Source organism: Tursiops truncatus, chromosome 10, assembly GCF_011762595.2.
Source record: "Tursiops truncatus isolate mTurTru1 chromosome 10, mTurTru1.mat.Y, whole genome shotgun sequence".
NCBI classification, from domain to species: domain Eukaryota; kingdom Metazoa; phylum Chordata; class Mammalia; order Artiodactyla; family Delphinidae; genus Tursiops; species Tursiops truncatus.
The window spans coordinates 32,056,095-32,078,920 of NC_047043.1; the positions used below are offsets into that span (position 1 = coordinate 32,056,095).

Genomic DNA, 22,826 nt, shown 5'->3' on the forward strand with positions numbered 1-22,826 from the left:
AACTCAATATGTCCAAAATTGAACTCATGATCTCCCACACCACAAAAAACACCCTGCTATTTTCTCCATTTCTCTATTTCAGACACCAGCATCTACCCAGGTATCCAAACCAGAAAAACTCAGAAATCTTTTTTCCTCACCCCAACATCCAATTAGTCATCATGTCTTGTCTATTAGGCCTCCTAAGTATCTGTTGAATCCATCCATTTCTTTCTCTCCATCTCCGGTGGCACTACTTCCACTACCCTAGTCCAAACTCCCCACTCCTGTCTTTTGCAAGGATTAATGCAACTGTGTCCTAACTAGTAATCCCCACTAGTCTGGTCCCTCTACAGTCCATTTTTCCAACCTCACTACCAGAGTGTTTCTTGCAAAATGCCAGTCTGATCATGTCATTCAGCTTCCCCTTCTATTTAGGATCAAATCAAGTCCACTGACATGGTTTACAACAGCGGTCCCCAAACGTTTTGGCACCATGGACTGGTTTAATGGAAGACAATTTTTCCACAGACGGCGGGTGGGGGGGGTGGTTCAGACGGTAATGCTAGCGATAGGGAGCGGCAGATGAAGCTTCGCTGGCTCGCCTGCTGCTCACCTCCTGCTGTGCAGCCCAGCTCCTGACAAGCTGTGGACCACTACCGGTCCTCAGCCCGGGGGTTGAGGACCCCTGGTTTACAAGGTCCTTTGCCTTGTATCATACTTTCCAGTTTCCTCCTCCTGATCAGTATTGCTCCTCTCTCTCTGCTTTACAGGGCTGTTATCTACTCATTCTTCAGATCTCAGTTTATGTTTCACTTTCTCTAAGACGTCTTCTTAGCCTCTTCCTCACCCCCATCTCCTGTTCCCCTATCCCCCATGTCTAAAACAGAACCAAGCCCCAGTGGGCAGTTAGTAAAATCCGTTAACTGAATGACTATAAATATGTATATACTACTGACTGTCACTTAACATTGACATTACAGAAAGATGTTTGGCTTTAATGGAACGTGGCTTCAAATGGACACAGAAATAAAGCAGATCCAGGCCTGCAGGTTCTTAAAAACCAAACCAAATAAGTCCTATATAGGCATCCTTCAAACCACCTCCTTTCTTTTCCCTTTCTATTTCCTTAAGTCCTAAGGCTTTCCCCTATATTCTGTCATTTATTTATTCCTGCTTCCCATGCCAATTCCATCTGTGTTTGTCCTCCAAATAAACATAATTTATTTAGTTACAAATTATGTCATTAAGACCTGCTCATTTCGGCTCTAAACCAAGTGAAAATTTGAAATCAGAAAATATGAAACAACTCACTTCTACAAAAATGCAGTTAACTGTTAACTCATAAGTCCAATGTTTACCTATAGATTACAACCTAAATTTCAAATTACATCCTTGTTAAAAAAGAGTTTATGAAGATTGGGATTGACACATATACACTATTGATAGTATGTATAAAACAGACAACTAATGAGAACATACTGTATAGCACAGGGAACTCTACTTAATGCACTGTGTTGACCTAAATGGGAAGGAAATCCAAAAAAGAGGGGATATATGTATATATATAGCTGATTCATTTTGCTGTACAGGAGAAACTAACACAACATTGTAAAGCAGCTATACTCCAAAAAAAATTAATTAAAAAAAAAAAGTTTACGTTTATGTGATTTCTAACACTGTTAAGACAAGAGTATAAGGTCTTCTTTTTAACTATTACTTGCACAATCTTCAGCTCACTTCCTTCCTCTGAAAAAATAACATATATAGAGAGATTTTACATATTCATGAGGTGATATATACTACCTTTCTAGTCAATTTCACATTTTAGAGAACTTTTCCTAAAAATGTAAAAATCTCTTCATAAGTTAAGGGGCTGGATGGAAACTTATAACAGTGAAAAACTTTTCACCCCGAAAGTGAAACAATCCTTTCTAAATGTTACTAATTTTGCTGTGTTTGCTTTATGCAAGTAGGAAAGAGACTAAATTACTCTTAAAACAGTACTTCTGGTGAGACAATCCCATAGGTTTAAAGATTGTTCAAGAGATGTCTAACACTGTAAGGCAAGAGTATAAGGTCTTACAAGGAGAAGTGGAGAAGTGGCTCCAAATCTAAATTATACACACACACACACATTAAGTTCAGTAATTATAAAACAAACGAGAAAAAAAAAAAAGATAGTCAATAGTAAAAGACAGAGTCAACCAAAAAGCAAACAAAAATCTAATTCTTTGAGCTAAAAAACATGTTTTTGGCCACATCAAAGGGGTTTTCACCCATTGTCAGCAAACCCTAATTCAAAATATGAATGCAGTCAAATTATCCTAAGCAATTTATTGTTTATGGATGAAAAATTAAGCATTCAGATTCAAGAATTCACCTCCACAATCCCAGAAAACTATGCTTCAATTTTAATTTACAACACATTTAAAGGTTTTATTTTAACAGCAATTTTTTGTTTTATATTTTATGTTCCCATTTCTCTTAAAATATCACTTTTGCAGAATTTTAATCCAGGGAGGATAAAGGGTGATGCTTTCTAAAAGAAATTATGTTGTCTTGTGGCTCTAACAACACTGATGGGTCAAATCTGTTCACAGATTTCTTAAACAAAAAATTCAGAAACTAGTATCAGCTTCTGGTTAAGAAAAAAAAATCAGTTGCCTTATACAAAATATATCATTAGTAAAACAAGCATTTTACTCTAAATATCTTTTATTATATATTATTATAAATTATTAACAAGACACAAAAGTCTGTTTCAAGAAAAGCAGGCATATGCTCCATTTAAAACCACCTCACAAAAAATAAATAAATAAATAAATAAAAATAAAACCACCTCACAGGACTTCCCTGGTGGCACAGTGGTTAAGAATCCGCCTGCCAATGCAGGGGACACGGGTTCAAGCCCTGGTCTGGGAAGATCCCACGTGCCACAGAGCACATAGAGTGCACCACAGCTAATGAGCCTGCGCTCTAGAGCCCGTGAACCACAACTACTGAGCCCGTGTGCCACAACTACTGAAGCCCACACGTCTAGGGCCCATGCTCTGCAAAAAGAGAAGCCACCGCAATGAGAAGCCCACACACCACTACGAAGAGTAGACCCCGCTCACCACCAACTAGAGAAAGCCCACTCGCAAAACAAAACAAACAAAATCAAACAAAAAACCACCTGATTTGGGATTTTAACTTTATTAAATTTAAACACTTAATATATAAAGCAAGACACCTTTACATGAAAAAATCTATACCAGAAATATAGAATTAGTGGTTAGCGACACTATAGATTAAAAAAAAAAAGTTGTGAAGAGAAAATTTCTGGCTGCCTTTAAGAATAATGGTTCACATATTTCTCAAAAGAAAGAAAACCTATAGCTTTTCATATCAGATCTCAGTAATATAAGCTAACTGTAACTGTTTCTTCAACATGAAGAATTATTGATATTTCTAATTTGGTTGCATGTTAATCTGTCCTTATTTCAGACACTTGTGGCTGTCACACTAATGTGCACACCAGAGTAATAAGCACTATCTTATTAGAAGTCCTCAATAACGGAAGTAGAGAAACTGTCAACTCATTGCACTAAAGTAAACATGTTATGACAATGTTTGCAGGAGCTCGCCTTTTTTTGAAAGCTAATTTCAGCCTTGGGATAGAGAGCAAGTACAATAAACACAAAAATCAAAGAATCCCTAGGGGTTAGCCTTTTATCACAGTATCTAATTATTCTATGCCAAATTAAAATTGTACTCTATTTAAGCACATTTGATTTTGCTTTCGAACAAGGATAACCAACATGTAAGTTAACTACAAAACAACAATCTAAAACAACAATTGCTAGGGCCAAAATGGAGCTTTCGGGACTCTACTAAGAAAAAATTAGAACTAAGAAAAATTTAAAACAAATCATATTAAGAGTTCTAGAAATGAAGTAAAAACATTCACAAATCAAAATAATACAGAAACTCAGTAATAAAAAACAAGAGAATCTAATTTAAAAATAGGCAAAAAACAGAAGACAAAATGAAAAAATAGGCAAAAGATCTGAATTGACACTTCCAAAGAAGATATACAAATAGCCAATAAGCTTATGAAAAGATGTTCAACATCATGAGTCACGAGGGAAATACTGATACAAATCAAAACTACAAGGAGATGCCACTTTACACCTAACAGAATGGCTATAATCAAAAAGACAGACAATTAACTAGTGCTGGCAAGGATGTGAAAAAACCCACTGAAAACTTCACATCTGCTAGTGGGAAGGTAAAATGATGCAGCCATTTTAGTCTAGCAATTCCTGACCCAGCAATTCCACTCCTGGGTATATGCCCAAGAGAAATGAAAACATATGTCCCCATAAAAAATTGTACAGAAATGTTCACCATAGCACAATTCATAATATCCACAAAGTAGAAATAATCCAAACATCCATCAACGGATGAATGGATAAATAAAATATGGTATATCCACGTAATGGACTATCATTTGGCAGTAAAAAGGAATGAAGTATTGATGATACATGCTGCAACATGGACGAACCTTAAAAACTTATGCTAAGTGAAAGAAGCCAGTCACAAAAGACAACATATTACATGAAATTTCCAGAATAGACAAATCTATGGAGACAAAGAAATAGGTCAGCAGTGGGCCTAGAGTTTGGGAGGTTAGGAGAAAATGGGGAGTGTACAGCTAATGGATATAGGATTTCTTTTTTGCAGTGATGAAAATGTACTAAAATTGATTGTGGTGAGGGCTGCACAACTCTGCATATACTAAAAACCACTGACTTGAATTGTAAGATACGTGAATTTTATATAAAACTGTTGAAAATTTTAAGGCAAAAAGTAACCAATATAGGTATAATACTCTACATAAGACTTCTATAATGAATATGTATTTCTTTCAGATTTGGGGAAAAACAGTATATGTACCTCTTAAATCATAATCATCCACTGGAACATATAATCAAATCTGTGGAGCATGAAATGTAGATAGAGTCAAGAAGTGTTGGGGAAGTCATACTTGTAGAATCAACTCTATCAAGGAAAAGAAAAAACTACAAAGGAGGGCCACTTTAATATCCTAAACTTAAAATTATTGAAGTGAGTAGTACTTAAATACTTTTATTTGTGAGGCATTCTAGTAAGAATAGATGGGATCACAAAAAGTCCTTCCTCCTCATAATACAAATAAGAAAAGCAAGTGTGTAAATAAATTGTGCGAAAAATGCCACTAGTCATTATTAAGTAACTTTAGATGGATGTGATCCCAACAAATTATCAGCAACAGAGGTCTAAAGGCTGTTAATAACTGCTTTGCTTGTTTACCCTCTCTAAAATTTATTTTTACCGGAGAAAACTTTATTAATTCATTTTAATTTTAAAAAATATATTTATTTATTTTTTTGGCTGTATTGGGTCTTAGTTGCGGTAGACGGGATCTTTGTTGCAGCATGCAGGATATTTAGTTGCAGCATGAGAACTCTTAGTTGCAGCATGTGGGATCTACTTCCCTGACTAGGGATTGAAACTGGGCCACCTGCATTGGGAGCGCTGAGTCTTAATCACTGGACCACCAGGGAAGTCCCCCAATTAATTTTAATTTGTGATAAATGGCTGGGCTGGGGCCTAAGCTGAAAGAACAGTAAAGTGTTATGCTGTTTTAATCAAATACAAACAATAAACTCCTCACAAAGTAAGGGCAAATTATACTGCTGCAAGAATCTTGTATTTTAATATTAGATGAACGCTTCTTTAAGAAATTTTGTTGGCCTTCAGACTAAATTTTTTTTTAATCTTATTTTTCAGAAAGTCATTTAAAAGTAAACAGAGCAAAGGGACTTCCCTGGTGGTCCAGCGCTTTAAGACTCCGTGCTCCCAATGCAGGGGGCCCGGGTTTGATCCTTGGTCAGGGAATTAGATCAAGCATGCCGCAACCAAAGACCTGGCGCAGCCTAATAAATAAATAAATAATTTTAAAAAGAAGAGTAAACAGAGCAAAACTAAAATGTAGCTCAGACTGTGAACTTCACAAACTCGAATTAAGTCCAAATTTATAAGTTTTGACTGCATTTTCCTTAATTTCCCCCACGACGTCTGAGAATTTCACTACACAAGGACTAGGAGCATTGCTCTCTAGCACCAGTTTTATAACTAGTTTCCTCAGGAACCTCAACAAACTGGAGAAGCTCTAATCACTTGATAGCTTGCACTTTTATTTGTTTATTTTAATTTTTATTCTATATTGGAGTATAGTCCATTAACAATGTTGTGTTAGTTTCAGGTGTATGGCAGCTTGCACTTTTAGAATTGGAAAAACAGAGTACATAGCCTGTATCACTGGGTCAACAGACAAAATTTGGTGGGAGTAAAAAAAAATTTTTGAGGTAAATAACAAATTAGCTATCAATCTAGATATTGATAAGATCACATGGATAGGGAATAGCTGTCATTACCATTTTACTATTTACTTTGAACACTGCTTTCGTTTTCTTTTTCAACCTCTTGATAAATGAAAAGGCAGATGGGGAAAATCCTTGGGTTGCAATACTAAGCGGAAAGTAAATGAAAACAGAACTAGACTAAACAAGTTGGTTTAAAAACAAACAAACAAACAAAGATGCATCATTCAACAATGTATTTCTTTAAACTTTTCACCTCTACTCCTGACACTTATTTCCACTATGAGTTTAGTGTCTTCATCAATTCACCCAAAATAACTCCTCACTAACCAACAGCCCCACAGCGCCCCACTACAATTTTGCTCCTAACATTCAGATTGTTGACTTGTGCTCAAAGGTCACTCCCTTCCTATCAGCTTTTTAAATTGGAGGCCCTAGAGGTGGGGCCTCAGCTGTTTTGGCCCATTCAGAATCATTATGGACAATTTGTTCTAGGGGGTGTTCCCTGTCCTTGAGGAAAGATACCATCGAGTTTTATTAATTATTTTACAACTCTGCTACTTATACAGCATATTCGTATTACAGTTTAAGTACAAGACTAGGTCTGAATGCTTTAAGTTTGGGGCGTAACTGCTCCCACTATGCTGTGACCAAACCTCACATTATTAGCTTCCATTTACTGAGAGGTGCTCTCTCAAAGTTATATAACGTTTGTTCTCCATCCAACTACCCCCAACTCCTAGACAAATTATTGTTTTAATCTCCCAGTCTCCACTACCACTTTCTCACACTCAGTTAACGTGTCAAGACACTACTTTCCGTACATTCATCAACGTTGTAGACTGACCAAACCGGTGCGAAAACGCACTGAAGAGGTAAAGAGGGTGAACAGTGTCGCTGGCATCCTTTGGTGCCTAGGGCGGTCCCAGAAACAAAATAAGGTAGCAGGTTTCAGAGGAGGAGGCAAATGAATCAGGAAGACAAAGTACCCAAAAAACCAGGAAGCGTCTTTCCCTCCCCTCTTCTAAGAGTTGACATAAAGGGCAAAGGCCCTGTGCTGGGGACTTACTGGGAGTGTGGGGGAAAGCAGAAATAATGGAAGAGCGAAAGGGTACGTGAGGGTGGCTGGTGCACCCAGCAGCCCTGCGGGCTACTCGTGGATAAAGAAGGAAGGAGAGGGACAAGATCTGGGGCCTCCCCAGGCCGTTACCCACAAGGCGAGGCCGACGGGGCCAGCGCGGTCGTCACCCCAAGTCAGGGCCCGGCCGCTCCGGGATTTCCAGTAATCTGTTCCTCCCCCGGGGCGCGGCCTGCGACGGCCGGACGTCCCCGCCTGGGTCCCGGCACTCACCCCCGCGGTCTCCTCAGCCGAACATTCCAGCAAACTCCGGTCTAGGCCCTGCACCTCGGGCTCCAGCTCCGACGCCATCTTCCCTCCTTCGCCTCCCCAGCGCTGGCGCCGCTACCGCCGCCCCGAGGGCCGCGGCCTCGCCACAGCCCCGGCGGCCGAGACCGCCACCGCTGCCCCGGGCGGTCGGTCCCGAGCCGCCCAGGCGGCCGCGGGTGGAAAAGACGGAGAGTAGCGTGAGGTGAGCCGGGCAGAAGGGACGGCGCGTCCTGCGCTCCCTCGCGGGCTCTGCGCCCAGAGTCAAGTCACTGCCTCGTCCCTGCCCCGTGGAAGGACACAGAGAACCCAGGCCTGGCACTCTTGCCCGCTTCTACCGCGTCCCGCTCCGGGAAAGGGGCAACAACACCCAAAAGGCGAAGCAGAGCACTCTGGGAACTGTAGTCGTCCTCCGCACGGCCAGGGAAAAGGTGGAGCCCTTACAAGGAGGCCCCAGGATGGCATTGTGGGAGTTGTAGTCCATCTCCTCCTAAGAGCCTTGGGCAAACGGCAGATAAGCGGGCGGGCGGGGCTTTTGTGCCCAGCAAGAATCATAGAATCATAGCGGCGAGAGGCGCCCACCAGGGAAGAGGCGAGAAGCGCGAGATCATGTGTGGTACTGAGTTTTATTCCCTTAACACCCTTTGTTCATTTTTGTATCCCCAGAGCTTAGAACAGTGCCTGGCACGTGGCAGAACTCGAGTACTTTTCAAAGCCTGGCATATGTACGAACTCAAATACTTGTCGAATGAACGAATTACGTTCTATCCCTATTGTTCTAAGGCCCTGTCATCCATCAACCCCTCATTCTTTAGACTGGTAACCGAGGTGTACATTTCTCAGGTTTTTAAAGGTTTTAAAACATGTTAAAATGGTGTTAAAGGAAAACGTTTCCAAGTGATTTAGATATGACCGTTTATTAAAATTTATAACAAATCTTGCTGCAGAGGAGAAGGAGTCTACCAAGCCAATTCAAAGTTTCACTCTTGATAGGGACATTTTATAGAAATAAATAATCATTGTTAGATTAGATACAAAAGAAAATTACGTTTGGGTAGAGGTAATTAGGCTCTTGACTGATAGTTGGGTGAGTGGATTTCTTAGAACAAGTCTCCAATTCCTTTAGAGTTATCAGAAAATTGCTTAACATTTTATTAGGCATGCTGATTTATTCCCACAAAGAAATTGTGAATTACATTAGGCAAAAAAAATTCTGAACCAATCCAGGTTTGGGACATGTTTTTGTTGTTATTGTTAACAAAATTATAATATTAACCAAGTTTTTTTTTTTTAAGGAAATAAAAATTACCCATCATCCCACAGTCCAAATAAGCCTTGTCATCACTTTAAAAAAAAAACTAATATATGTATAAGATTAGAACTTCAAGCTCAATGGAAATATTCAATATTTTTAAAGGAAAAAAATTAAAACTATGCCTCTTACCCCAAGTCCCTCTCCCCAAAGAAAAGCCTTTTTAATACTTTCTTATGATTCTATCCAGAAAAAAAAGTATGCATCTATCTGCCTAGAAATCTAGCATGAGAGATCTTGAAATGTTCTACTATATGTTACTTTCTTCTTTGCCCAACTTCCTTGCACTGATGCACTCCCTAGTCAGAGTCAACCTGGAGGAAAACTGGGGTTGTTACAACCCAGAAGCAAAGATAATGCCTCTTTAAGAGTCCTAATATAGAATTAAAGCCATTAAAATACGTTGTAAAGAAATTTTTATTATTTTTTATTCTTTTTGGATTGATTTTAGTGTCCTTTTTTCGAAATTCTTGAGTTGGATGTTTGCTATTAACCATTCTCTTTTTTTTCAGTATGTACATCTAAGGCAGTGGTTTTCAAACTTGAGCATGTATCAGAATTACCTCGAGGTCTTGATAAAATACAGGTTTCTGGACCCCACTCTCAGAATTTCTGATTCAATAGATTTTGAGTGGAGACTGGAAATTGCATTTCTGTCAAGTTCCTGGTCATTCTGTGGGCCTGGGGACCAACTTCAAGAATCACAGATTTATTAACGCAGTACATTTCCATTATATAATGCTTTAATTACATTACACAAATTTGGGTATATAGTGTTTTCATTATCATTCTTTAGTATGTTCTTAAATTTTCATATGTGTATGGCATTGTGATCTTTTCTTTTCTTTTCTTTTTCATATACATGACTCATTTATTTTGCAACTGGAAGGTTATACCTCTTAATCTCCCTCACTTTTTTCTTTCCTCCTCCCACCCGCTCCCCTATGGCAACCACCTGTTTTTTCTCTGTACCTATAGCATTGTTTCTGTTTTGTTATATTTGTTCATTTGTTTTGCTTTTTAGATGCACATATAAGTGAAATCATGCAATATTTATTTTATTCTGTCTGACATATTTTTCATAGCATAAAACCCTCTAGGACCACCCATGTTGTCACAAATGGCAAGATTCCATTCTTTTTTGTGGCTGAGTAATATTCCATTGTATATGTGTACCACATCTTCTTGATCCGTTATCGATAGGTGCTTAGGTTGCTTCCATATCTTGGCTATTGTAAATAATGCTGCAATGAACATAGGAGGGCATATATATTTTCTAATTAGTGTTTTCATTTTCTTCAGATAAATACAGAGGAGTGGAATTTCTGGATCATATGGTAGTTCTATTTTTAATTTTTTGAGGAATCTCCATACTGTTTTCCATAGTGACTGCACCAATTTACCTTCCCACCAACAGTGCATGAGAGTTTCCTTTTCTCCACCTCCTGTTATTTATTGTCTTTTTGATAATAGACATTCTGACAGGTGAGAGGTGTTATCTCATTGTGTTTTTGTTTTTAATTTTATTTTTGGCTGCACTGGGTCTTCTTTGCTGCACACGGGCTTCCTCTAGTTGCGGCAAGCAAGGGCTCCTCTTCGTCATGGTGAGCAGACTTCTCATGGTGGTGGCTTCTCTTGTTGCAGAGCATGGGCTCTAGGTGCACAGGCTTCAGTAGTTGTGGCGTGCGGGCTTCAGTAGTTGTGGCTCATGGGTTCTAGAGGCTCAGTAGTTGTGGTGCACGAGCTTAGTTGCTCTACGACATGTGGAATCTTCCCGGACCAGGGCTCAAACCCATGTCCCCGCACTGGCAGGTGGATTCTCAACCACTGCGCCACCAGGGAAGCCCCACTCATTGTGGTTTTGATTTGCATTTCCCTGATGGTTAGTGATGCTGAACATCTTTTCATGTCCCTGTTGGCCATCTATTTGTCTTCTTTGGAAAAATGTCTGTTGAGATTCTCTGCCCATTTTTTAATCAAGTTGTTTGTTTTTCAGATGTTGAGCTGCATAAATTCTTTGTATATTATATTTTAGATTTTAACCCCTTATCAGATATACTGTTTGCAAATGTCTTCTCCCATTCAGTAAGTGGCCTTTTCACTTCGTTGATAGTTTCCTCTGCTGAGCAAAAGATTTTTAGTTTGAGGTAGTCCGATTTGTTTATTTTTGCTTTTGTTTCTCTTGCCTGAGGAGACATATCCAAAAAAATATTACTAAGATCAATGTCAAGGAACTTACTGCCTATGCTTTCTTCTAGAAGTTTTATGGTTTCAGGTCTTACATTTAAGTCTTTAATCCATTCTCAGTTTATTTTTGTGCATGATGTGAGAGGGTAGTCCAGTTTGGTTCTTTTGCATGTAGCTGTCCAGTTTTCCCAACACCATTTACTGAAGACGTTGTCTTTTCCCTATTGTATATTCTTGCCTTCCTTGTCATAGATTAATTGCCCATATAATGTGGGTTCATTTCTGGGCTATCTTTTCTGTTCCATTGATCTGTGTGTCTGTTTTTGTGCCAGTACCACAGTGGTTTGATAGTTTAGTTTGAAATCAGGGAGCATGATAACTCCAGCTTTGTTCTTCTTTCTCAAGATTGTTTTGTCTATGTGGAGTCTTCTGTGTTTACATACAAATTTTAGAATTATGTATTCTAGTTCTGTGAACAATGTCATTGGTATTTTGATAGGGATTGTATTGAATCTGTTGATTGCCTTGGGTAGTATGGTCATTTTAACAAAATTAATTTTTTCAATCCGTGAACACAGTGTATCTTTCCGTCTGTGTCATCTTCAATTTCTCTCGTCAGTGTCTTATAGTTTCCCAAGTACAGGTCTTTTACCTCCTTAGTTAGATTTATTCCTAGATATTTTATTCTTTTTGACAGGATTATAACTGGGATTGTTTTCTTAATTTCTCTTTCTGATAGTTCACTGCTAGTGTATAGATATGCAACAGATTTCTGTATATTAATTTTGTATCCTGCAACTTTACTGAATTCATTGATAAGTTCTGGTAGTTTTTTGTGGTATCTTTGGGATTTTCTACATATAGTATCATGTCATCTGCAAACAGTGACAGTTTTACTTCTTCCTTTCCAGTTTGGATTCCTTTTGTTTCTTTTTCTTGTCTGATTGCTGTGGCTAGGACTTCCAATACTATGTTGGATAAAAGTGGCGATAGTTGACATCCTTGTCTTGTTCCTGATCTTAGAGGAAATTCCTTCAGCTTTTCACCATTGAGTATGATGTTAGTTATGGGCTTATCATATATGGCCTTTGTTACGTTGAGGTATGTTCCCTATATACCCATTTTCTGGATAATTTTAATCATAAATGGATGTTGAATTTTGACAAAGGTTCCTCTGCATCTATTGACATGATCATATGGTTTTTACTCTTCAATTTGTTAATGTGATGTATCACACTGATTTGCAGGTATTGAACCACCCTTGCATCCCTGGGATAAATCCCACTTGATCATGGTCCTTTTAATGTATTGTTGAATTTGGTTTGCTAAAATTTTGTTGAGTATTTTTAAAAATTTATTTATTTTTGGCTGCATTGGGTCTTCGTTGCTGCTCTAGTTGCAGCGAGTAGGGGCTACTCCTCACTGCAGTGCATGGGCTTCTCATTGCAGTGACTTCCCTTGTTGTGGAGCATGGGCTCTAGGTGCGTGGGCTTCAGAGCGCAGGCTTAGTAGCTGTGGCGCATGGCCTTAGTTGCTCCGTGATATATGGGATCTTCCTGGACCAAGGATTGAACTCATGTCCCCTGCATTGGCAGGTAGGTTCCTAACCACTATGCCACCAGGGAAGCCCATGTAATTTTCTTTTTGTTGTGTTATCTTTGTCTGGTTTTGGTATCAGGGTGATGCTGGCTTCATAGAATGAGTTTGGAAGCCCTCCTTCCTCTGCAGTTTTGTGGAATAGTTTGAGAAAGATAGGTGCTAACTCTTCTCTGAATGTTTGGCATAATTCACTTGTAAAGCCGTCTAGTCCTGGACCTTTGTTTGTTGGGAGATTTTTTTTTTAAATTTTTATTTTATATTGGAGTATATTTGATTAACAATGTTGTTTTAGTTTCAGGTGTACAACAGAGTGATTCATTTACACATATATGTGTATCTATAGTCTTTTTCAAATTCTTTTTGTTGGGAGTTTTTTTTTATTACATTCAATTTCATTACTGTTCATATTTTCTATTTCTTCCTGGTTCAGTCTTGGGAGATTGTACATTTCTAGGAATTTGTCCATTTCTTCTAGGTTGTCCATCTTATTGGCATATAGTTTTTCATGGTAGTCTCTCATGATACTTTATATTTCTGTGGTGTTCATTTTTTTTAATATATTTTACATCCTTATTGGAGTATAATTGCTTTACAATGGTGTGTTAGTTTCTGCTTTATAACAAAGTGAATCAGTTATACATATACATATGTTCCCATATCTCTTTGTGGTGGTCATTTAATTTCTCCTTTTTCATTTCAGATTTTATTGATTTGGTCCCTCTTGCTTTTTCTTTTGATGAGTCTGGCTAAAGATTTATCAATTTTGGTTACCTTTTCAAAGAACCAGCATTTAGTTTCATTGATCTTTTCTATTGGGCTTTTTTAGTCTCTATTTCATTTATTTCTGCTCTGATCTTTATGATTTCCTTCCTTCTGCTAACTTTGGGTTTTGTTTGTTCTTCTTTCTGTCGTTCCTTTAGGTGTAAGGTTAGGTTGCTTATTTGAGATTTGTCTTGTTTCCTGAGGTAAGCTTGTATCGCTATACACTTCCTTCTTAGAACTGCTTGTGCTGTGTCACATAGGTTTTTGATTGTTATGTTTTCATTTTTATTTGTCTCTAAGTATTTTTAAATTTCCTCTTTGATTTCTTCAGTGATCCATTAGTTGTTTAGTAACATAATTTTTAGCCTCCATGTGTTTGTGTTTTTTGCAGTTTTTTTCTGGCAGTTGATTTCTAGTCTCATAACGTTGTGGTGAGAAAAGATGCTTGATATGATTTCAGTTTTCTTAAATCTACAGAGGCTTGTTTTGTGGACTACCACGTGATCTATCCTGGAGAATATTCCATGTGCTCTTGAAAAGAATGTGTATTCTGCTGCTTTCAGATGGAGTGCTCTATATATATATCAGTGAAGTCTGTTTGGTTTAATGTGTCATTTAAGGTCAGTGTTTCCTTATGGATTTTCTTTCTGGATGATCTGTCCATTGATGTAAGTGCGGTGTTAAAGTCCCCTAGTATTATTGTGTTATTATCAATTTCCTTTATGTCTATTAATATTTGCTTTATGTGCTCCTATGTTGGGTGCATATATATTTATAATTGTTATATCTTTTTCTTGGATTGATCCCTTGATCATTATGTATGTATAATAATGTCCTTTTTTTTTTTTTTTTTTGCGGTATGCGGGCCTCTCACTGTTGTGGCCTCTCCCATTGTGGAGCACAGGCTCCGGGTGCACAGGCTCGGTGGCCATGGGTCACAGGCCCAGCCGCTCTGCGGCATGTGGGATCCTCCTGACTGGGGCACGAACCCGTGTCCCCTGCATCGGCAGGCGGACTCTCAACCACTGCACCACCAGGGAAGCCCCAATAATGTCCTTCTTGGTCTCTTGTAACAATCTTTGTTTTAAAGTCTATTTTGTCTGATATAAGCATTGCTACCCCAGCTTTCTTTTGATTTCCATTTGCATGGAATAACTTTTTCTATTTTCACACTTTCAATCTGTGCATCTTTAGATCTGAAGTAGTGTCTTGTCAGCAGCGTATAGATGGGTCTTGTTTTCATATCCATTCAGCCACTTTGTGTCTTTTGGTTGGAACATAGTCCATTTACATTTAATTACTTATAGGTATGTACTTGTTTTGGGGTTGTTTTGTAGTTCTTTTTTGTTGTTGTTCCTTTCCTCTTCTTTTGCTCTCTTCTCTTGTGATTTGATGACTATCTTTAGTGTTATGTTTGGTTGGCAGTTACCATGAGTTTTATATACAGAAATCTATATATATGTGATTATTTTAAGTTGTTGATCTCTAAAGTTCAAATGCATTTTAAGAACCCTGCATTTTTACTGTCCCCCACCCACGTTTACTGTTTGTGACATCATATTCTACATCTTTTTGTTTTGTGTATCCCTTAACTATTTAGTATGGATATGGCTGATTTGACTACTTTTGTCTTTTAACGTTCCTACTAGCTTTATACATAGTTGATTTAATATCTTTACTGTATATTTGCCTTTACTAATGAGATTTTTCCTTTTTTAATTTTCATATTTCTGGTTGTAGCCTTTTCTTTTCCACTTTAAGAAGTCCGTTTAACATTTCTCAGAAAAACAGTTTGGTGGTGGTGAACTCGTAGCTTTTGCTTGTCTGTAAAACTTTTGATCTCTCCATCAAATCTGAATGAAAGTCTTATTGGGTAGAATGTTATTGGTTTTAGGTTTTCCTCTTTAATCATTTAAAGTATATCATGTCACTCCCTTTTGGCCTGCAGAGTTTCTGCTGAAACATCAGCTGATAATAGCCTTTGAGACTGTCTGTGAGTCCTGAACCTGGATATCTGTTTCCATTCCCAGGTTAGGGAAGTTTTCAGCTATTATGTCTTCAGATATGTTCTCTGCCCCTTTCTCTCTTTCTTTTCATTCTGGGACCACTATAATGCAAATGTTAGTATGCTTGATGTTGTCCCAGAGGTCTCTTAAACTGTCCTCATTTCTTTTTATTCTTTTTATTGTTGTTGTTCATCTTCAGTGATTTCCACTACTCTGCCATCCAGCTCACTAATCTGTTCCTCTGTATCATCTAATCTACTGTTGATTCCTTCTAGTGTATTTTTCATTTCAGTTACGATATTCTTCATCTCTGGTTCTTCTTTATATTTTCTAATTCTTTGTGAAAAACTTCCAACTTCTCATTCTCTTCATCCAGTTTTCTCCTGAGTTCTTTGAACATCTTTATGATTACATTGAATTCTTTATTGAGTAGATTGCCTATTGCCACTTTACTTCGTTCTTCTTCTGGGGTTTTATCTTGTACTTTGTTTGAGACATATTCCTCTGTTGTCTCATTTTTGCCTAATTTGCTGTTTTGATTTCAGTACATTTGGTAAGTGCTTGTGTTTCCTGACCTTGGACAGGTGACCTTTTTTAGGAGGCATCCTGCGTATCCCAGCAGTGCACTCCCCTTTGGTCGCTAGAGCTATATGCCTTAGGAGTACCCCCTATGTGGGCTGTATGGGTCCTCCTGTTGTGGCAGGCTGATTACTGTGGGTGGTCTGATAGGTGTGGCTGTCCCCCTGTCTGGTTGTTTGCGAGGCCCTGCATTGTGTGGAGGCTGCCAGCTGCTGGTGGGTGGGGCTGGGTCATGAGGCAGCTGACTGTGGAACCCCGTGGGTCCCAGGGCTAGTGCTGGCACACTGATGGGTGGAGCTGGGTTCCAGGCTGGTTGGTTGCAGGGAAGAGGGTTCTGGGTCTAGTATCAGCCTGCTAGTTGGTGGGGCTGTGTTCCCCATCCCCCAGCTAGTTTCTCACCCTGAGGTGTCCCAGTACTGGTCCCAGCAGGCTGGTGGGAGGGGCCAGGTCCCAGCTCTAATAAGCTAGAGGGAGGATTCCAAAATGGCCCTTGCCAGCACCAGTGTCCGCGTAGAATGAGCTCCCCAAAATGGCTACCACCAGTGTCTGTGTCTCCAGGGTGAGCTCCAGTTGCCTCCTGCCTCTCCAGGAGACTCTCCAAGATCAGCAGGTGGGTCTGACCCAGGCTTCTTTCAAATTATTGCTTTTTCCCTGGGTCCCAGAGCATGTGAGATTTTGTGCACACCCTTTAGGATTGGAGTCTCTATTTCCCACAGACCTCTGGTTCTCCCAAAAGTAAGTGCTGCTAGCCTTCAAAGCCAAACATTCTAGGAGCTCGTCTTGCTGATGCAGGACCCCTGAGCTGGGGAGCGATGTGGAGCTTCGACCTCTTGCTCCTTGAGGAGAACCTCTGCAAGTGTAGTTATCTTCCTGTTTGTAGGTCACCCACCCAGGGGTATGGGTGTTGACTATATCACGTCTCCACCCCTCCTACCTGTCTTGTTGTGGTTCATTCTTTATATCTTTAGTTGAAGAAGATCTTTTCTGTTAGTCTTCCAAACTTTTTCATCAATATTTGCTTAATTTTATCATAGTTCTGGAGTTTGTAATTTCGGTGTGCCCATGGGAGGAGGTGAGCTTAGGGTTTTCCTTCTTTGCAATCTTGGCCACCTCTGGCATTGTTATCTTTTGTTATTGATTTCTCATTGTATTGTACTGTGGGCAGAGAACACGGTCTATATGATATAGATCTTTGGTATTTGATGACATTAACTTTGTGGACTAAGGTATATGGTCAAGTAACTCTCCAAAGCCATTATTTCTTAAAATATTACCTTCCTTGCATTCTCTCTATTTCCTCTTTGTGGAATTCTTTTCTTTTTTAAAATTTATTTATTTTATTTTATTTTTTATTTTTTGCTCTATTGGGCCTTCATTGCTGTGCGCAGGTTTCTCTACTTGTGGTGAGCGAGGGCTACTCTTCGTTGCAGTGCGTGGGCTTCTCATTGCAGTGGCTTCTCTTGTTGTGGAGCACAGGCTCTAGGCACACGGGCTTCAGTAGTTGTGGCATGTGGGCTCAGTAGTTGTGGCTCGTGGGCTGTAGAGCTCAGGCTCAGTAGTTGTGGCGCACGGGCTTAGTTGCTCTGTGGCATGTGGGGTCTTCCCAGGCCAGGGCTTGAACCTGTGTCCCTTGCATTGGCAGGCAGATTCTTAACCACTGAGCCACCAGGGAAGCCCTCTTTGTGGAATTCTGTTTGACTTCCTTTTATATTTTCCATGACTTTCAATCTCCTTTTCATTTTCCCATACTTTTAACTGTTTTGCATTCTAGTTTTATCTTCTAGCATACAAATTCTCTCTTCAACTGTGTCTAATCTGATATTAACTATCTACTGAATTTTTATTTTCAGTGAGTTCATTTCTCATTTCTAGAAATTATATTTAATTCATTTTCAAAGATTCCTGTTCTTTCATAATATCTTATTATTTATTTATGGCTCTGAATCTTTCTTTTATATCTTTAATACTTAAGAAAATGCTTATTCAGTAGTGTTCAGTAGATTGTTGTATTTATAAAGACCTTGCAAATTGAATCTTACTTTCTGTGTCTGTGTGGATCCTCATTTAATTGATTGTTCCTTTGTGCTTTGTGATTATCAAATTTGAGATCCTTTTCACTTAACATTAGCTGTGGGAATCTTAAGAGGCCTGTGTTAAGAGCATGTATCTTCAAAAAAGTTTTCCCTTTGCTTCTACAAGGCCAGGTATTCTAGGAATATCCTATACTCAGGACCAGGCACACTAGGAGTATCATATACCCAGGACCAATTTTTACGTCAGTTTCTTGGCTTGGTGATTCCCTAATAGTATTAATTCAATCGTGTGGTATTGTTCCTGTTTATAAATTCCTAAGGGAGAGTTATTTTTCCTATTCAGAGTCCAGTTTAAAAGCTTCTTTGTCATTTTCCTCTGCCAGTCAATGAGTTTTTTCCTAGTCTATCCTTTCACTGATATTCCATTCCTTTGAAAACTCTGGCTTTATGTGGGGATCTCAGTTTCAATTCATGTTTCTTGGGTCCAGAGTCTTATCTTCTGTTCCCCTGTGGGCATTAAACCCTAATCTCGAGCTTTCAGTTAGACATGGCACATTGAATACCTCATGACAGTAAAAGGTGAAAAAAAAGAAAGGTAGACTAGGTATGGAGATGACAGCACCAAACTTTTGGAAGATAGAAAGCCCATGGATGAGAAGTAACTGACTTAGCAATCAGTGAATGCTGAAACCTAAGACAGCAGTAGAGCAACACAGACTCAAGCTAATTCATATCCAAAACTCTGAAAAACTTAGAAAAATGAAGCACCATATTACTCCGAAAGTGGGTGAGGATGATGCTAAGAAGAAGAATATTGTTTGAAAGTCTGTATACAACAAGTTACGGACTGCCCTGGTGGCTCAGTGTTTAAGGATCTGCCTGCCAATGCAGGGGACACGGTTTTGATCCATGGTCTGGGACGATCCCACATGCTGCAGAGCAACTAAGCCGGTGCTCTACAACTACTGAGCCTGCACTCTAGAGCCCGCAAGCCACAGCTACTGGGCCCACGTGCTGCAGCTACTGAAGCCCGGGTGCCTAGAGCCCATGCTCCACAACAAGGGAAGCCACTGCAATGAGAAGCCCTCACACCGCAACGAGGAGTAGCCCCCACTCACCTTAACTAGAGAAAGCCCACGCACAGCAACAAAGACCCAGTGCAGCCAAAAATCAATCAATAAATAGAACTTTAAAAAATTTTATTTATTTTTTATTTATTTTATTAGATAGGTTGGTCAGGGAGGCATATCTGAGGAAGGGAAAATTATGCTGAGCCCTGAGTGAAAAGACAGAGGTAGTCATGTGAAAATCTGGGACAAGAGCATTGAAAACAAAGAAGAGAGCAAGTGCAAAGGCCCTGAAGCTGAAACAGACTTGGAATAAATCAAGAACAATAAGAAAGCTATGGCTTTACGGCAAAAAGTTTTCGGATAAACTGATAAATGCTATGCTCACTAGTAATAGTAACTGTTATATTATTTCTATTCTTTTCTTTTTAATAAATTTATTTATTTATTTTTGGCTGCGTTGGGTCTTAGTTGCTGCGCACGGGCTTTTCTCTAGTTGCAGTGAGCAGGGGCTACTCTTTGTTGCGGTGCGCAGACTTCTCATTACGTGGCTTCTCTTGTTGCAGAGCACAGGCTCTAGGTGCACAGGCCTCAGTGGTTGTGGCTCATGGGCTCTAGAGCGCAGGCTCAGCAGTTGTGGTGCATGGGCTTAGTTGCTCCGTGGCATGTGGGATTTTCCCAGACCAGGGATAGAACCTGCATCCCCTGCACTGGCAGGTGGATTCTCAACCACTGCGCCACCAGGGAAGCCCTATTCCTATTCTTTACTAAAACCGTTTCAGAGACTTCCCTGGTGGCGCGGTGGTTAAGGATCCGCCTGCCAATTCAGGGGACATGGGTTTGATCCCTGGTCTGGGAAGGTCCCCAATGCCACTGAGCAACTGAGCCCGTGTACCACAACTACTGAGCCTGCACTCTAGAGCCCACGAGCCACAAATACCAAGCCCGCGCACCACAACTGCTGAAGCCCACATGCCCTAGAGCCCGTGTGCTGCAACTACTGGGCCCATGCACCGCAACTACTGAGCCCCTGTGCTACAACTACTGAAACCCAGGCTTCTAGAGCCTGTGCTCCGCAACAAGAGAAACCACCAAAATGAGAAGCCCATGCACTGCAATGAAGAATAGCCCCTGCTCACTGCAACGAAGACCCAATGCAGCCAAAAATAACATAAAATTAAAAAAACAACCTTTCAGATACATGTTATTATTTTCAGTTAAGATGTGATGAAACTGAGGCTCATGAAGATAAGATAACTTGCCCAAAGTCACTGTGATATTGATTCAGTTTTACGGCCCTAATTAATGGCCTTTCTGTACTTACTGCCTTGGCTGTGTGACTCTGCCAGTCTTTGAGTGGCGTATTTTCCCAAGCTTTGAACCTGGGCTGGCTTTGTGACTTGCTTTAGAGAACAGAATGTGGTGAAAGTGACAGTATACCAATTCCAAGCCTAGGTCCCTAGATGTGGTCTTGCACACTTCCACCCTCTCTCTTGGACCTCTGCTTTCTCTGTGAGAACATATTTGGACTGACCTGCTGGAGAATAAGAGCACAGGAAGGAAAGCAGCAGTACACAGCTTAACAGCCAGCCAACTCCTGGAAGCAGAGCCACCTAGCTGACCTGTGGGTACCTGCAGGCACCTGAGGGACTCCCGGGAGACCAGTAGAACTGGCCTAAATTAACTGACCTGCAGAATTGTGAACTCAATGATTGTGGTTTTATACGCAGAAATATCTAATCATTTCAGGATACATAGTTCGATTAGTAGCAGAGCTGGCGTTTGAACTCACGTCTCTCCTGAGTTCCAAGGTCTCCAAGGCTCATATTTTTTCCATGCCATTTTGCTCCCCCATGGACCTACTTCTAGGGAGATTAATTTATTATTATTTTTAATATTTAACCAAGCTCAAGTATAGTATGTCAAAATCCAGTCTCCTTTTTCCTTGACAGATCCTAAAATAATTAATTGACCCTTCTTAAAGGCCATGGGTAAAAGGTTGAGAACTTTTGTTCTTGAATTGTTTCAAAACACTGAGCTGAGATCTTCCCATCTCAGGAGAGTCACACCAAGGTAGGTCCATCTACGGTTAAGTCTGTGGATACGTGCTCTGCTTTTCTTGGGGACAAGGTTATCCACCTCCCTCTTTCATACTGAGATAATTGACCGTGATGACAGTAAATTGCAACTTTTTTTTTCTCTTTGGGGGTTAAGAGTAGATTTCCTCTAATCTTTTTTTTTTTTTCCTCTAATCTTTAATAGGAAAGTTATAAAGCAGCTGGTCTCTAAAAAGTCCTCAGGCAATGAAAAAAAGTAAACAAATGAATACATTATATAGGCAAAGATTTTGAAGAATATTTCATATTTTCTGTATCTGTTGTCACTGATATAAATGATCTCCTCCAAGTGTGGTTTTCTGCTTCTTAAAGTCAGCTTGTCAAGGCCATCTTTCTTCTAGATGTGGGAAGGATTGTCACATGGCATGTTCTGAGGCAGTGTTGTCCAACTAGCACATTCTATCCCCTCCCCAATTATTTCTGTCCATTGGGTACTGAGCAGTGTGACAGACTCTCTCCCTGACCAATTTCTCGTCAGGTTCCTCTGAGTCCTCTTTTTGGCTCCGAATTGGGCTCTGTCCTTAGCCTGCTTCTTCCAGTTTTAGCAAGAATCCTGCTGAGTCAGTTTAGCAAGAAACTCCTACCCTTGGTCTGATCACGTTGATATTCGATCAAATTCCTCATCCCCTATCCTTGCTGTCTTATCGCCCTGGCCTGCCTTCAGCAAGAATCCTGTTGAGCTGGTCTAGCAAGAATCTCCCTAGCCCTGATGTCCTCTTAGTAATTTTCCACTCATTGACCCCACTCTGCTCCTTGGCTATAAATATCTGTTTGTCCTTGTTGTTTTCAGAGTTGAGCTCGTTTTCTATCCTCAACTGCAAAACCCCATTGTAGTAGCCCCTTTTGAATAAAGTCTTCCTTACCATCTTTAACAAGTGTCAGGAATAATTATTTTTTCGTTGACAAGTGCAATATATTCTTTAAGGCATGTAAATTATTGTACTTGGTCATTATGGGAGGCAAAATGAAAGAAAAGTTCTGGTGCCTTTCTGGCTTTGCAAAGGCATTAGAAAACTAATGACACCGAGTCCAAAAGGGACAAGGGCTGAAGGCTGCCAGGTATGGTACTATTATATCAGAATCTCAGAAACCACCTTCACAAGTTTAGTTACTGCGGCAAATGCTGTGGATTGGCTTCCCCAGACAATGTCATCTCCTGATATGTTTTCATTCACTATAGAGTGTGGTAAGCTAAACATACTGCCCACCCTCCTTTGCAACTAGAGTCCAGGAAACAAATTTCATCAATTATATGTGCTCTGGTGAGCTTTAGAAGTTGGAAGTGAATTGGAGGCTATCTCTTCCTATGGCTGTTACTGACATCAAGCTTGGTGGTGGAGAGATGTACCTATTGGTTCTGTTTCTCGGGAGAACCCTGACTGATACAGTTA

At 39.8% G+C, this 22,826-nt stretch overlaps 2 protein-coding genes across 12 annotated transcripts in view; one reads left to right on the forward strand and one right to left on the reverse strand.

Annotated features, from left to right (window-relative positions):
* UBR2 (ubiquitin protein ligase E3 component n-recognin 2) overlaps positions 1-7,880 on the reverse strand; it is a 115,628-nt gene extending 107,748 nt beyond the window's left edge. For all 9 annotated transcript variants that reach the window (XR_012334453.1, XM_019949785.3, XM_073810711.1 and 6 more), the window contains exon 1: positions 7,741-7,880. Coding sequence is in view for 8 of the 9 variants with exons in the window: in XM_019949785.3 (XP_019805344.2) it covers positions 7,741-7,818 (78 nt within the window). In the remaining variant the exon portion in view is untranslated. The remainder of the gene's footprint in view (positions 1-7,740) is intronic.
* Positions 7,863-22,826, forward strand: part of TRERF1 (transcriptional regulating factor 1) — a 296,865-nt gene continuing 281,901 nt past the window's right edge. For 2 of the 3 annotated variants that reach the window (XM_019949710.3, XM_073810715.1), the window contains exon 1: positions 8,204-8,389. The gene's annotated coding sequence lies outside the window, so the exon portion shown is untranslated. Of the gene's footprint in view, positions 7,979-8,203; positions 8,390-22,826 lie in introns of those variants that run through there. The other variant, XM_073810717.1, reaches the window with a different exon arrangement.